The 17477-nt window shown below is 47.6% G+C and overlaps 1 protein-coding gene across 1 annotated transcript in view; it reads left to right on the top strand.

The window, feature by feature from the left end:
- The window catches only part of RNF17 (ring finger protein 17), a 720374-nt gene that overhangs the window by 690689 nt on the left and 12208 nt on the right, over positions 1–17477 (top strand). Inside the window, exons 35-36 of the mRNA XM_040339329.1 lie at positions 448–583; positions 3399–3588. Coding sequence (XP_040195263.1) covers positions 448–583; positions 3399–3588 — 326 coding nt within the window. The remainder of the gene's footprint in view (positions 1–447; positions 584–3398; positions 3589–17477) is intronic.

Genomic DNA, 17477 nt, shown 5'->3' with positions numbered 1-17477 from the left:
AAGTTCATTTCAAGGTAACTTTTCCAAAATAGTGTTCAAATTGTATTCAGTCTCAGCAGTGTGAGTTCCAACTAAATTACTTGCACCATAATAAAGTATACAGAAAGTATACCAATTATAATGCAGTATTTGGGTATAATCATCTAAGGAACTAGTGCGGGGATATGCAATTAGCGGACCTCCAGATGTTGCAGAACTACAAATCCCATGAGGCATAGCAAGACTCTGACAGCCACAAGCATAACACTCAGAGGCAGAGGCATGATGGGACTTGTAGTTTTGCAACAGCTGGAGGTCCGCTAATTGCATATCCCTGAACTAGTGCATCAGTGAATAGCAATATTTATGACCCACATATTGATGCCGTTTCCAGAAACTTTAAAGCTGTAGCAGTCTGGCTAACACCTCAAGACAATTCATTGTTTGTGCTTTTTTACTCCTCAACAGAAATGCCATGTCTTGCAATGTACAATGACAATATGTTACACCGAGCAAAGATAGTGTCTGTTAAAAGTTATGATCCTGCGGCCTTGGTTGTGCAATTTGTTGACTATGGATCAACCACAGTGCTTGAAACCTGCAGGTAAGAAATCAAAAGATTTTAAATATTGAAATGCCTTTTTGTCTTTCCAACATTAGGAAATGTTTTGTGCATTTTCAAGTTATTGCAAGGGGGGTGCGGGCCACACCTGGGTGACAACTGTGGACAGCGGCACCGCTAACACCGCACCCCTACACAACACTGATTTGTGTCTAGCCGGCTGTGTCCCTATGCGGAGCGGACCAAAGACGCCTCCCCCTCTCTGTTTACATCTACACAGGAGGAGAGAGTTCAAGGGACGCACACCACACACTCTCTAATGAAGATGGACGTGTGCAGGGGTGGCACTATTGGAGGGGAGAGGGGTGTCTATACTGATAGATGGGGGGTGTCTATACTGATAGATGGGGGGTGTCTATACTGATAGAAGGGATGTGTCTATACTGATGGAAGGGGGGTGTCTATACTGAGGGAGGGGGGTCTGTACTGAGGGAGGGAGAGGGGTCTGTACTGAGGGGGGACTAGAGTTGGTGGAGGGGGGAGACGCCAACATTTTCCCTCACCAGGTGACACCAACCTTAATGACATCACTGCTTATACCCAGCTGGTCCAAAATTACTATTTCCTTCACTAACTGCTGCAGTGGGTCTGAGTACTGTATGTAGCTTCAGCTATATACAGTATACAGTGCTGGGTTCCGGCTGTGGGACAGAGATTTCCCATCTCACACCCAGAACAAAATTGATTTGGTCAGAGTGGTACTCAGCCATTTATAGCCATTTATAGCTAATATAATGTATAAATACAGCGCTTCCTCTGATTAACAAAGTCAGAGGAAGCTTTGTGTTCACAAAATGGTGACGTCATCAGCTTGCCTCTCCGCCTCAACCAATCTGACAAAGCTTTGTATTCATGCACAGAATAAAAAAAATAAAACACTGCGCTAAACTATACAAAGTGGTTTAGAGAAAAGCTGCCAGTACCAAAAATTGTGGATACAAAATTAAAAATGTGTTATATAAGGTACAGCACTAAGAAAATTTGATATCACCAAAAACTCCAATAAAGGGTTAAGAAAAAATAACATACATGTATCTGAGCACTCGTATGTGAATAACAATACTCGGGGGGGGAAAAAAGCATGTGCAAAATTACAATAAAGTGAATATTAAATAGAAACATAAGTGAATATATCAATCCAATATAGTAGTGAATGAGTCCAATAAATCACAAATGAATGTGGTGGTCTGTGTTGCATCTTGGGCTGTACGGATTTGAAGTTGCATGAAAAAGTCCATGAGTCGGACTGGCCCCTGAGCCAGATTCTTCTTTCTGGAGATTGTCCTGTAAACGCTACAAGAGAAAGCCTAAATGTAGAAGGGGAAACTGGTGGGTTGTGCTGCTTCTCGTTGCTGTTATACCCCCGAAGAGAACAGTCCCTGGAGATCAAGTGACTTTCTCTCATGGTGGCTAGGTCACGCCCCCAGACCAACTCTTTTGTTCAGGCTGTGAGATGGGAAGTGTCTGTCTTACATTTGGAAACCAGCGCTGTGTGTAGCTGAAGCTACCTACAGTTCATACAGTGTTTAGACCCATTGCAGCAGTTACTGAAGAAAATAGTTCATTTGGACCAGCTTGCTCCAAACAAGCTATTTAACCACTTAAGCCCCGGACCATATTGCTGGTCAATGACCGGGCCACTTTTTGGGATTCGGAACTGCATCGCTTTAACTGACAATTGCGCAATCGTGAGACGTGGCTCCCAAACAAAATTGGCGTCCTTTTTATCCCACAAATAGAACTTTCTTTTGGTGGTATTTGATCACCTCTGCGGGTTTTTAGTTTTTGCGCTATAAACAAAAATAGAGCGACAATTTTGAAAAAATAAATGAATATTTTTTACTTTTTGCTATAATAAATATCCCCCAAAAATATATATATAAAAAAAAATCCTCAGTTTAGGCCGATATGTATTCTACATATTTTTCGTAAAATAAAATCGCAATAACCGTTTATTGATTGGTTTGCGCAAAAGTTATAGCGTTTACAAAATAGGGGACAGTTTTATGGCATTTTTTTAAATATTTTTTTTTACTAGTAATGGCGGCGATCATCGATTTTTATCGGTACTGCGGACACTTTTGACACATTTTTGGGACCATTGGCATTTTTATAGCGATCAGTGCTATAAAAATGCATTGATTACTATAAAAATGGCACTGGCAGGGAAGGGGTTAATTATGTTCCCCTGGCACTAGGGGACAAGGAAGCGGTTAATTATGTTCCCTGGGTGTGTTCTAACTGAAGGGGGGTGGGACTGACATGGGGAAAAGACAGATCACTGTTCATACATTGTATGAACAGACGATGAGTCATTTCTCCCCCTGACAGGACCGGGAGCTGTGTGTTTACAATGAGCGATCGTGGGTGATCGCGCCCGCCATGCATGTGCGTCGGCGTTAGGGGGGCGCGTGCGCCCCTATTGGCTGAACGGCGAGATTACGTATATTTACGTGATCTCGCCCAGCAGAGTCGACCTGCCGCCATATAACTGCGGCGGCTGGTCGGCAAGCAGTTAAAGTGACAAATAAATGTTTAGGTCATTTTTGCATTGCTTATGATTATAAATATAACACATTGTAGAATAGATAAGCTACTAGAAGGAGCATGCAATCAGTTAACCTCCCTTCTTGGGTGCTAGTACACTTATATCTGTGCAATGAATAAATGGGTTATTCATTGTATTGATTAGTTTGTATGCTTATCACAAAACATATCCGCTTCGTGCCATGTTTAGGTTTTAAATGAGACTAATGATTTGGCCTTGATTTCTGTAGTAATTAAATATGTGCTGTAGCTTGTTTCAGCTTCCTCCATGCCTTATTCAGTACCCTGCAAGAGCAATAAAGGTAAAACTGGCTGGATTTAGGCCGCCTAAAGAAGACTTTGAACGACATAGACTTCCTTACGAAATGCAATGGAGCTTTAGAGCAATGTTTGAAATGATCGAGTTAGTGCAAGGAAGAACACTCTTTGCTGAATTTCAGGTAAGAAGTTAATTGCTTGGTGGTAATAGCGTAATATTGCTCAGACGTTAAATTAGAACTGTCATTCATTTTTTGTGTTGTATATGTAACTCCCCAGGGGATACTTTCTGGTTGGTGACCCCATTATCCCTTAAACACCCCTCTATAGCTGGTTTTAGCTCTATCCCCTTTTGAAGTCCAAATCTTGGGTATTCTTTTGGCATATTGTGAAGCCAGCACAATCATGCCCCCTCCTGTAATAGTAGTCCTCACATCCATCTCCTTTCTTGCAACATTGTTGGAGAGCTAGGGGGGCCAACCACGCTGCTTTTAGAAAGTAATGAACTTATTTGAATTGGACTAAGTGCTTAATGTACTTGGCCCTCTAGGGAGGTAAACAACAATACAAAATTGTCATGATAGATTTAATGAAGCATACCTGTGTGCCCTAAATCATTTTTAAGTCCCAGACTGTTTATTTCTCTTCCGTTCATGGACGGACACAGGAGCATCTGACCTTAGGTATTATTCTCCTTTCTAGGAGATTGACTAGGCAGAAAAACAGCATGTTAAGTGTTAAACACTCCACATAGTACAGTACCTCCCAGGGGGCGGTTCCCCCGGGTACATCCCCCACTCTCTGCTCTGCAGCCTCAGTTTTTTTCTGCCTAGCAAGAAGAATGACATGGCTCCTCTGGGCCCATGTGCTCTGGGGATTTTTTTGCAATTTTCTTGCTTTTCTTTTTTGGTTTTCCTGCATTTTTTGATCCTGAGATCTACAATCAACTGCCGACTGGGTGACAGGCTGGATCCTCGATCCTTGTAGTCCCCCCAAGTTCGGCCATCGAGCGTGTGCCGGCCTTTAGCTACGCTTCGTTGCTACGCTCCGTTGCTCCAGGGGTGGCCGGTGAGCTATACGCTCCAGGGCACACATATAACCGGGCTCTATGTCCGTGTCAGTGTGCTGGGCCGACAGCCATGCCGTAACTGCACGGACGTTGGTTCTGTCTGGGATGCCTCCAGCCGGTGGTCGCAGGACGGGTAAGTAGCAGTCCCCTTGCTTTGGCAGGGTGGTGCGGCTGGTGCAATCCTGGGGAGGTCAATTGGGGGTCCGCCCTTCTTTCCTCTCTCCCTTCCTCTCCCCACGTTCTGGGTGGCGGAGTCCGCCGTGAGGTGGGGGTGTGGCTGGGGGCTGTGTCTGCTTAGAGGGTACTGTTTTTGCTGCCGTGTGTGCGGGGGGGGGTTCCGGGCGTCACTGATGTATGTGTGTGTTTTTTACTGCAATCACGGCCACCATTTTGGCGGCGCCAGGCGCCTTTATTGGAGATCAGTGGCCATTTTCTTGTAGCCTACATGCTCTTTTTGCATGTCAGTGGCCATTTTGGATTCAGTTTTTGCCTCTAGTGGCTAAAAAATCGTCACGAACGGCTCCAGCACACTTCCTGAGGGACGGCACAGCAAGGAGCAGCACTCTGGAGCAGACAGCAGCAGTACAGGCCTGGCCAGGTGGTGAGTCCTCTGGGGACCCCTGTTCTCTGCTGCGGCTGGGAGGGTGGCCTGCGGGTCTTGCCTTACATTCCAAGGGTGGGCTAGCATGGCGTCCGAACTGGATGCTTCTCCCCCAGACATGCCAGAGTTAACCCTTATTGTCCCTGTACCTGCGGCCTCTGTGGATGCTATGACGGCAGTCCTAGAGGCGTTTGTTGCCAGGATTGAAGCGGCACGTGGCCAGAGGGGGGGTAAAAAGCGCCCCCTCCCCCGCCTTCTTCTGGGGATGCCTCTGACACGTAATTGTGCCCAGCTACTGCTCCCGGCCCTGGTTCTGAGGTGTCAGAGGATGCAGGCCTAGTACACACGGACAGTGATGATGACTCTGCATCAGGGTCAGCGCATGATAGGGCGCTAGTGGGAGCTCTTATCACTGCGGTGCGGGATACTCAGAAAATTGAGGATTCGGCGGAGACATCAGAGATGTTGGTCTCTTTTGGGTTCCGTAGGCCGGCCCGCACTGCAAAAGTGTTTCCTTGTGTTCCTTATCTGGGAAAAAATGTGTACAAGGAATAGGATCGGCCGCAAAAGTTTTTTTCTGTTCCAAAAAGCTTTGCGGTCCGTTATCCTTTTGAGGAGGACTTCCTGAAAAAGTGGACCTCTCCTCCGTCAGTGGACCCCCCTGTGTCAAGACTGAACAAAGCTACCACGTTGCCTGTGGAATGGGGCTCCCGCTTTTAAGGACCCCGCAGATAGGAGAGCTGAGGCCCGCTCCATGTTCACAGTAGTGGGGTCGGCAGTGAGACCGGTTTTGGCCGGAGCTCTAGTGTCACAGACAATTACCGAGCAGGCAAAGTCCCTGCTGCAGGAGCTGGAGGCGCATAATACTCCTGAGCTCTGTGTGGGCCTGGCTGACCAGTTGGTGCAGGGCCTGCAGTTTGTCTGTGAATTGGCCCTGGATATGCTCCTCTTGCTCTCCAGGGCCTCCGCCTACGCGGTGGTACTATGCCACCTTGGGTGGCTAGTGTTGGTCTGCGGACCAAACCTCTAAAAGGTCCTTAGGGGATTTACCCTTGAAGGGTGCACGGCTTTTTGGCGTCCCTGGATGACATCATTATAGATGCTACAGGGGGTAAGAGCACTCTGCTCCCGCAATCTGGGAAGGGTAAGGAGCCTCGTCATAAGCAGGGTCCCTCCTTTATCTCCACCAAGCGATTTTTTCGCCCCCAGGTGCGGCAGGGAAACGTTTTCAAGGGTGCTAAGGCACCCGCTGTAGAACAAAAAGCGCACCTGGTACTGCAAGCCGAACAAGCCTGCAGACAAGCCTGCTTCTGCATGTAGGTCTGCACCCGCCAGACACTCGGGTGGGGGGCCGACTTTGCGGATGCGCGGCTCGGTGGAGATCCCTCTCTCCAACTGCTGGGTTTGCGAGGTCATTTCCTTGGGGTACAAGATAGTTTGTCTCTTGTCCACCAAACAGATTTTTCCTTCCAGCTTCCTCCGGTACACCGGGTGGCCCTGTCAGGGGCTGGTCAGGGGAGTGATTATACCGGTTCCTTCAAGGGAACGGTTTCAGTGTTTTTTACTCCAATCTGTTTGCAGTCCCCAAAAAAGGAAGGGGTCTGTCCAATCCTGGACCTTAAGGCCCTTAACTCCTTTGTCAAAGTGCAAAGATTCAGGATGGAATTGTTCGCTCTGTAGTGGCGGCTCTCCATCAGGGGGACTTTGGGGCATCCTTGGGTACTCAGGACGCGTACCTGCATATTCCCATACGCGCAAAACACCAGAGGTTTCTGCGTTTTGCGGTCGAAGAGGACCATTTTCAGTTTGTGGCCCTCCCCTTTGGCCTGGCTTCGGCGCCACGAGTTTTCACAATGGTGATCGCTCCGATTCTGGCCCTGCTAAGGCAGTGCGAAATCGCTTTTGTGGGATACCTGGACGACCTTCTCCTGAGAGCTTCTTTAAGCTCAGTCTTAGGAGAGGATGGTCCATCACCTGCCAGCCCCTCCAAAAGATTCAGGTGGCTACTGAATGTCCAGAAGTCAATGTTGGTACCGTCTCAGCGACTGGAATACCTGGGGTTGGTCCTCGATTCCTCAGAAGCGAGTTTTTCTCCCGACGGAAGAACTCCAGACACTGCAATCTGCGGTGCAGCAGTTAGCGAACCAGATGTGGTCCTCGCTTCGCTTTTGCAAGAGCATTCTGGGTCCCATGGTAGCCTCTTTCGAGGCGTTTCCGTATGCCCAATTCCACACCCGAGTGTTGGAGAAAGAGATTCTGTCACGTTGGGACAAGCTCCCTTCGTCTCTGGATTACCAGATTTGGGTCAGTCGCCTGGTCAGGTCCTCCCTAGTGTGGTGGATGACATCTCCGGTACTTCGGACCAGGAAATTATTCCTGCCGTGCTATCGGACAGTGGTCACGACGGATGCCAGCCTCTCCGGCTGGGGGCGTTCTGGAGTGTCCAGTCAGCCCAGGGGCGGTGGAGTCCCGTCTGCCAATCAATGTCCTGGAGCTCCGGGCTATTAGGCTGCGGCTCTCCAAGTGGTTTCTGGGTCTGCAGGATCTGGTCAGGATCCAGTCCGACAACGCCTCGGCCGTGGCGTATGTCTGCCATCAAGGGGGCACGCGGAGCTCACCCGCGGCGGCGGAGGTTGCACGCATTCTCTGGTGACCCACAAGGTACATTCCGGCTCTGTCGGCTGTGTGCATTCTGGGGGTGCAGAGTTGACAAGCCGACTACCTAAGTCGCCAAACACTGGACCAGGGAGAATGGTCGTTGCACCCGAAAAAGTTTCAGAGTTGTGCCAAAAAGGGGGCACTCCAGGTGTGGACCTTCTGGCGTCCCGTCTCAATCGGAAGATGTCACGTTTTGTGGCCAGGTCAAGAGACCCTTTGGCGGACGCGTCAGACGCGTTGGTGGCACCGTGGGGTCACTATCGCCTAGTCTACGCCTTCCCTCCTCTGGAGCTTCTCCCTCGCCTGTTGCGCAGAGTGGAAGCGAAGGGGTTCCCAACAATCCTGGTTGCTCCGGATAGGTCGTGCCGTTCCTGGTACGCGGACCTAGTGCGTCTGGTGGCAGACGTCCCTTTGCTTCTACCCCTGAGAGTAGATCTTCTGTCGCAGGGTCCGATTTTTCTCACCCTGCTTTACAGTCGCTGGCTTTAACGGCATGGCTGTTGGGAGCCAGGTGCTGAAGGACCGAGGTCCATCGGACTCGGAGATCTCTACCATGCTACTTGCACGGAAGTCTACTTCACATAGGGTTTGCCATCGTACGTGGAAAGCCTACATCTCTATGTGTGCAGAGATGAAATGGCACCCCCGCCCATTCGTGCTGCCCCAGATTCTGCTGTTCTTACAGACGTGGAGTGAATCAGCCTCTCGCCTTAAGTACGGTTATGGGTCAGATTTCGCCCTTGGCTGTTTATTTTCAGCGGCCGTTGGCGACGCACTCCCTGGTGCGTACGTTTGTACAGGGGGTCAGGCATGTGGCCCCTCTTGTGCGTCCTCCACTGCCTCCGTGGGACTTGAATTCGGCCCTCTCGGTGCTTCAAAGGGGCTCCGATTGAGGAGATTCCTCTGTTGACTCTGTCCCAGAAGGTGGTCTTCCTCGTTGCCATTCCTTCGGTCAGACGAGTTTGGGGTCTGGCAGCCTTGTCTTGCAAGGCTCTTTTACTTGGTCATCCACAAGGATAAGGTGGTGCTGCGGCCGCAGCCATCGTTCCTTTCGAAGGCTGTTTCGGCTTTTCACATTAATGAGGACATTGGTTTTACTATCCTTATGTCCTCAGCCAGAGAACTCGAAGGAGGCCACGTTACTTTCCTTGGATGTGGTGCGAGCCCTACGGGCGTACTTGTCTGCTACGGCTCCGTTCCGGAGATCGGACTCACTGTTCGTGTCAGTGACTGGTCCTAAAAAAAAAAAGGTCTGGCGGTTGTCGGCCTCCATTTTTCAGGTGGAGCAGACAGGTTGTGCTCCAGGCCTATGCCCTCTTGGACTTTTCGCCATCAAGCGTCTGTTTTACAGGTGTTTAAGACAGCGATCTGGTCGTCAGTCCACACCTATTGAAATTTTGCAAGGTGGATGTGAGTGCATCTTCAGATGCCTCCTTTGGCCGCAAGTTTTTGCAGGCGGCTGTTTAAGGTTGAAGTTCCTCCATTGAGGCACTCTGGTTTGTTTGGGGGGAAGCTTAATTTGCTGTGTTTTTTCCCACCCCTCGAATTTTTTTGACACTGCTTGGGGACGTCCCTATGGTCAATGCTGCTGTGTCCGTCCATGAACGGAAGAGAAAATAGGATTTTTGTACTCACCGTAAAATCCATTTCTCTGAGTTCATGGACGGACACAGCACCCACCCCTCCTTTGTTTGTACTGCTTGTTACGAACTGGAAGCTGCTAGAGCAGGGTGTGGGTTATAGCCGGGGAACCACGCCCCCTGGGAGGAGCTGCACTGAGGAAAGTGTTGTTAACACTTAAAGTGCTTTGTTTCTGCCTAAACTCTCCTGAAGGAAGCGGATATAACCCTAAGGTCAATGCTGCTGTGTCCGTCCATGAACTCAGAGAAATGGATTTTACGGTGAGTACAAAAATACAATTTTTCTTGCCATTCTTGTGCCCTGTTCTGAGGGATCCAAAGAAGTTCTTTCTACATTGTTGGGTGTAGGCAGAGGCTAAAAGCATGTACCTAAAAACTATTGTGTCTATTAGACAATCAGATTCCATGATTGTTTTTTCCTCAGGACCTCGCAATGGGCACTCTGCTTTAAAATCCACCATTGCATGCCAGATGAGGAACTTGATTGCAAGAGTATATGCTCTTAAAACAAAATATTCCTCTTGCACTGTTTAAGCACCAAGCCTCTATTGCCCAACTGTGTAAGGCCGCCACCTGGTCTTGTGTTCATAATTTCTCAAAGCTTTTCTTGGTGGATATCCAGTCTTCTGCAGATGCAGCTTTTAGCCGCAGGGTTCTTGTAGTGGCACTCTGAAGTTTACCCCCATTGTTTTTTGGGCCTGTTGGCACAGTTTTGTTTGCCTGGTTGTTGACCATCCTTTGTATTCAATGCTTGGGGACATCCCATGTTGTATACATAAGTTGCCTGTGTCGTGTACTGTATGATTAAGGTAAAAAATAATTTTGACTTACTGTAAAATTCATAGTACATTATACAGACCACCCTCCCAAACTCTCCTTGTTTACTCTGCAATGCTTGCTACTAAACTGAGGCGTCGAGGATTGGAGTAGCATTATAGGGGAGGCACCCCTGGGTGGTGTCTTTTTTTTTTTTGTTTTTGTTTTTTTGGAGGGGAAGAGGAGAAAAAAGGGGGGGGGTTTGCTTTTTGTTTTTGTTTTTTTGTTTTTTATTATTATTATTGATTAGTCTATTGCTAAAAATTATATCATATTGGGGGGGACTTAATTTTTATTTGTAGCAAATGGTGAGTACACATGCATTTTACTTCAGGAGATCGTTATTCCCTTTAGATTCTAAATGGTGAAAAACCCCAGGGGGTGTAACATTTAGTGTACGATTCAGATGATAATGTCAGTGCACAAATTAGTACAGTTTGCAAGTATTTAAATGACATTGCATTCACGTACGTGAGCATTTGCGATTGTACAGTATATGTCATCTGACAAAATTGTTCTGAGGTGTGTGTATGTGTATATACAGGGAGTGCAGAATTATTAGGCAAATTAGTATTTTGACCACATCATCCTCTTTATGCATGTTGTCTTACTCCAAGCTGTATAGGCTCGAAAGCCTACTACCAATTAAGCATATTAGGTGATGTGCATCTCTGTAATGAGAAGGTGTGTGGTCTAATGACATCAACACCCTATATCAGGTGTGCATAATTATTAGTCAACTTCCTTTCCTTTGGCAAAATGGGTCAAAAGAAGGACTTGACAGGCTCAGAAAAGTCAAAAATAGTGAGATATCTTGCAGAGGGATGCAGCACTCTTAAAATTGCAAAGCTTCTGAAGCGTGATCATCGAACAATCAAGCGTTTCATTCAAAATAGTCAACAGGGTCGCAAGAAGCGTGTGGAAAAACCAAGGCGCAAAATAACTGCCCGTGAACTGAGAAAAGTCAAGCGTGCAGCTGCCAAGATGCCACTTGCCACCAGTTTGGCCATATTTCAGAGCTGCAACATCACTGGAGTGCCCAAAAGCACAAGGTGTGCAATACTCAGAGACATGGCCAAGGTAAGAAAGGCTGAAAGACGACCACCACTGAACAAGACACACAAGCTGAAACGTCAAGACTGGGCCAAGAAATATCTCAAGACTGATTTTTCTAAGGTTTTATGGACTGATGAAATGAGAGTGAGTCTTGATGGGCCCGTGGCTGGATTGGTAAAGGGAAGCAGTGGTACAGGAAGTAGTCTGCATCCTTCAAGAAAAACATGATTTTCATGCAGGACAATGCTCCATCACATGGGTCCAAGTACTCCACAGCGTGGCTGGCAAGAAAGGGTATAAAAGAAGAAAAACTAATGACATGGCCTCCTTGTTCACCTGATCTGAACCCCATTGAGAACCTGTGGTCCATCATCAAATGTGAGATTTACAAGGAGGGAAAACAGTACACCTCTCTGAACAGTGTCTGGGAGGCTGTGGTTGCTGCTGCACGCAATGTTGATGGTGAACAGATCAAAACACTGACAGAATCCATGGATGGCAGGCTTTTGAGTGTCCTTGCAAAGAAAGGTGGCTATATTGGTCACTGATTTGTTTTTGTTTTGTTTCTGAATGTCAGAAATGTATATTTGTGAATGTTGAGATGTTATATTGGTTTCACTGGTACAAATAAATAATTGAAATGGGTATATATATTTTTTTTGTTAAGTTGCCTAATAATTGGGGGCGTGGTCTGCCAGCGCTGGTGATGGCTGCTTAGGCTCTGTGCTCGTCGGCCAGGGAGAGCAACGGAGCGAATTGAGCCCACCTAATCCAGCCATCCACACCCATCCGGTATCCTATCACATCGGGGAAGCACCGACCATGTCCAGGAAAAGGATGACGGAACACCACCCTCAGAAACTGACGGCTTTCTTCCTGAAGCCGAGCCAGGTCAGTCAGTCACAAAATGGCGCCGGCGGGATCGCGGCGCTCGAGGCCTACTCGGATCTCCCCGCTGAAAGCCCCGACACACAGACTCACCTAAACCCTTCCTCACCTCCCGTGCTAAAGACTGGGGAAAATCCTGTCACGGGCAGCCCGGCGAAAGCGCGAATGCGCATAGGCCCAGGTCCGCGGCGCTCCCCCCCGCAAATTAAACCCCCGGCTTATGGACACCTTCCATCCAACCAGGCCTTGAAATCATCCATGGCCTCGTTCCCCACTACAGGCCAACCAGTGATGGACACCACATTAAAGGACATGCTGCTATCCCTCCAGACCTCCCTTATGACAGACTTGTCCTCTATTTTCACTAAAATAACCGCTGGCATGTCATGGATGATAGAGTGTCCCATCTTGAGAGCAGCATGGAAGATTGTACAGCCACAGTAAATGATCTTGTGGACTTGCAAAAAGAACAGACCTGGGTGAGGGCCAAGCTGGCCGATTTGGAAGATCGGTCAAGGAGAAATAATTTAAAGCTGAGGGGGGTCCCAGAAACTGTTCTACCGGCTGATCTCTCTAAATATGCAAGGGAGCTTATGCATATGATCCTCCCAGATGCTTCCCCCAGAGATCTTATAATCGACCGAGTCCACAGGATAGCGAAACCCTCACACCTAGCAGCAACAGTCCCCAGGGACACTTTGATGAGGGTCCACTTTTTCCACGTAAAGGAGAGGCTCCTATCGGCCGCTAGAAACGGTCCGCCATTGCAAGCCCCTTTTGAGGGAGTACTGCTATTCCCTGACCTTTCTAAGTACACTCTTCAGCTTAGAAGACAACTGAACCCGATCACCAAAGGCCTAGCCAACCACAAGATCCCATACAAATGGCGGTACCCGGCTACTCTGCTTGTGTCCAGAAATGGCGCCAGTCATGTGATCCAGGACCTACAAAAGGGCCTACGCCTACTCCACACCTGGGGCATCCTCTTGGAACCACCGTTAACACAAACAACCCCGAAGGAACAACGACATCCTCGCCCAACACGTCGCGATCTTGAAACTCGCGATGAGGAACCGGAACAAATGTCCTGAATTCCCATGGGCCTCTATATCTACATTTCAGAGTCTCTCCCTGGCTCTCAGCTTTCTCCTGTTTTTTTTTTGTTTATTACAGCTGACGACTAACTTTCGTATCCCCTCTCCAGTGGTTTAGTTGGAACTCTCATTCCTCTACTCCATAGTAGATCCGTAGGTGGGCACACCACCGCTAGTTCACTCTATTTGAACTCCAGTTTTTCTTGCTTAATCAGTTTTGTTACTAACTGTGTTACCTCTACAGCTACTACAACACGTGTGCAGGGACCTGCGCTACGGAGATCTACGCTTGAAGGTGACCTCCACATCGTTCTTTGGTAAAGTCGACCTGACCAATTCAGACTCTTCCCCGAACTGTAAGTGACTTCCCTTCTCATTGTGCACCCACAGCTGATCCCTAATGGCGATCAAGGTCTTGTCCCTCAACGCTAATGGGTTGAACCATCCGGCAAAAAGACATTCCTTATGGAAGACAGCGGTAGATCTGAAATGTGACATACTATGTGTCCAAGAAACACATTTTATCTCTACTGGGGCACCTTCTTGCACCAATAGACATTTGCCTCATACATTTTCGGCCTCCTTCACTTCAAAAAAAAGAGGGGTGTTTATAGCTATTAGAGATTCTGTGAAATTTCTTCTGAAACGTGTTGAACTAGACCCTGACGGCAGGTACATTGTACTTGTATGTAATGTGAATGGCAATGATTACACTCTGGTTAACATATACGCCCCCAACGTCAAACAGATCAAGTTCCTTCGCAAAGTAATGAGAATTACACTCCCGGTTAAACAAGGGCGCCTCATCCTATTTGGAGACTTCAATTTAGTACCGGAAATCCTCCTGGATTCCACCACAGCCTCTAAACGCAGAGAATCTCCTCTTAAAAAATGTATCACCTCGCATGATCTGTTTGACGTTTGGCGGTGCTACCATGGCTCTGAGCGTGACTACACGTACTTTTCTCCCCTCCACAAAACATATTCACGCATTGACCTGTTTCTTACTGACAAGTGGCTTCTGCAGTCGGTCAGCGCATCTGTGATCCACACCACGACCTGGTCGGACCATGCCCCCATAACTATCAATATTTCTGACTCACAGTCAGTAAGACCTACCTATGTCTGGAGAGCAAACAACTATGTTTTGCAACACCCTTCCTTTTCTCCGGAAATCTCCGGCCACTTAAAAGAATACTTTGACACTAACACGGGCTCTGTGCCAGATCCAGGCACATAAGGCATTCGTTAGAGGCATACTGATTAAACTAAGCTCAGTCCATAAAAAGAATAGAACGTTCAGAATAGATGCTCTGATATCACAAATAGACTCCTTAGAACGACTCAACAAAGCCAGCCCAGACCCGAACACTTCCGCACGTCTAATGTCCCTGAGACAGGAACTTAGACTCCTTTTACTGCAGTCCTTTGAACGTACCCAAAGGAAACTAAAGGCGTCCTCTTATTCCACATCCAATAAAGCGGGTAAAGTCCTGGCACAACGCATTAAAGGGAGGAGGTTAAAAAATAAAATTGACCACATCTTTCATCCGCATACGAAGAAACAACATACGAACCCGCAATCAATCGCTGATGCATTCAGCGCCTACTACAGTGACCTGTACAACCTGCACACTGACCCAGACACGCACCAGCCTACAACTACCGAAATAAACGACTTCCTTAGCCACATTAAACTCCCGTCCCTTACCTCAGATCAGCTGTCCAAACTAAATGATCCCTTTACCATTGCAGAAGTTGTAGCTACCATCAACTCATTGCCTTCGGGCAAATCCCCTGGCCCTGACGGCCTCACAGGGGAGTATTATAAACAATATGTTCACCAACTAGCGCCAGCACTGACCAAGCTATTCAACGCCGCGGCCAATACCTCAAACTTCCCAGCAGAATCCCTACAAGCTCTCGTTGTAACCTTACCCAAAATTTCCGTCCAATCTCACTTCTAAACCTAGACCTTAAGATCTATGCGAAAATGATAGCCACGAGACTTCTACATATCATGCCTCTATTGATCCACAGGGATCAATTGGGTTTCACCACCGGGAGACAGGCATCCGATGCCACGAGACGGGTTATAGACATACTACACCATGCTGAGACTAGTGGAACGCCTTCTCTGCTCCTAGCCTTGGATGCAGAGAAGGCGTTCGACAGGATCCACTGGGGTTACCTTAGGAAAGTTCTCCAGAAATTTGGCTTTCAAGGTCAAATACTTAATGCCTTACTTGCACTGTATACATCCCCGTCAGCACGTGTGTTCTCAGCGGACATGCTTTCCCAGCCATTTACTATATCGAATGGTACTAGACAGGGATGTCCCTTATCCCCGCTGATCTTTAATCTGCTCATTGAGCCACTCGCGGAACACATAAGACAAAACCCAAACATTACTGGATTCAACATAGGACCTATTTCCCACAAGATCAGTCTATTTGCAGACGACGTCATCCTGATGCTGACCAACCCATCTTCATCGCTGAAGGAGGCGCAAAACACCCTCCAGTGGTTCAGTAGAGTATCCTACTACAAAGTTAACGCCAACAAATCATTTATACTTGACTTAGGGCTAGACGCCACCACAAGAAACCTCCTGCAAACACAATTTCCCTACACATGGGCGGATCACGAAATATCTTATCTTGGTGTTCAATTGACAAGATCAACCAAACAACTATTCAAAAGTAACTTCAAGCCCTTCCTAGTTACACTCCAAACTGAAACTCAAAAACTGGCAAAACACGAACTCTCCTGGTTAGGAAGACTGGCTGCGTTTAAAATGATACATCTCCCCCAGCTATTGTACTTGTTTCGGACACTCCCCATACCCATCCCATCGTCCTACTTCCACTCCCTTCAAACTATCTTGAATAAACTACTGTGGCAAGGCAAAACACCAAGGTGCGCTAAACAGCTACTCACCAAACACAAACTAGCAGGTGGAGCAGGGTCCATCGACTTTAAAGAATACTATTGGGCAGCAATACTTACCCAACTTAAAGATTGGTTTCTTCCTCGCTCCCTTACACTTTGGGGACAGTTGGAATCCACGGCGGTCAAGCACCGCACACTAAGAAATTGGATTCTAGGGGTCCCATACGGATCGCTAGTCTCTGACTCACTTCCCCCCACGATGAAAGCTTCGGCCTGGAAATTTCTGGTCCAACAGGGTGAAATACATACACATCAGTTTCAACCTCCTCTCCCACTAACAGTTCTAGAACATTGCACAGAAAACCTCAGGCTGTCCCATTGGACGTCTTCTGGTATACACCACATACAAGACATCTTTTCCAACGCCTCTTTGCTCACGTTCCCTCAGATACAAGAAAAATGTAACCTTGGATCCACGGAACTCTTCACATATCTTAGGGTTAAACATGGTCTCTCTCAGATGCCCAAGCCATGCTATTCCATTCCTCCTAAAATATGGTCATTTTTGAATGACGCAACATCCAAACAGAAAGGAATTTCCGTTTTCTATGATATGTTCCGCCAAAAACCAGTGTTCACCAAGGCTAAGCCTCACGACCAGTGGGACATAGACACAGGGCAAACGCTTACTGAAACACATTGGCGCTCCGCGCTCAGATCCGTATACAAATCCACACGCGACGCTATGGGAACTCACAATAAAAATCTCTCTCCGCTGGTACCTCACACCCGCTAAAATAGCTAAGTTCGGTAAAGATATCCCCGGCTCCTGTTGGAGATGCAACACGACCAGGGGTAACATTTTCCACATTCTTTGGACGTGCTCATATCTCAGATCATACTGGATGACCATTTTTAAGATTTTATCGGATATCACGGGTACCACTGTATCTCCCTCCCCGGCAATGGCACTACTCAACATGCATATTGACCTGATCCCCTGCAACATGAGACTGGTAGTCACCAATGTATTACTCGCAGCTCGACTGAGTATAACTAGACTATGGAAGGACACCCATCCCCCGACGATTGATAGTGTTATTGACTTGGTAAACCTACACTACAACTACGAGCTGACAATGGCATCCACTACGGGAAAGTATGCTGAGACACACGAGAGGTGGCGTCCGTGGTCCAGCTGGACCGGGGCGGCGACCTTTCTGTGACCCAGGCATCTGTTTTGGTCCATATTAGTCTTCTGGTCGAAATGTCTCTTATTCTCTTTAGTTCAGGTTATTTTAGCTCTTGTGCATTTATTTAGGAACTGCAAGATTTCTCTCTCTTTTGATGCACGTGA

This window comes from Rana temporaria, chromosome 2, assembly GCF_905171775.1.
Source record: "Rana temporaria chromosome 2, aRanTem1.1, whole genome shotgun sequence".
In the NCBI taxonomy this organism is placed as follows: Eukaryota; Metazoa; Chordata; class Amphibia; order Anura; family Ranidae; genus Rana; species Rana temporaria.
Note: the sequence above shows the minus strand (reverse complement) of the source record. Positions and strands in the feature narration are given on the sequence as shown.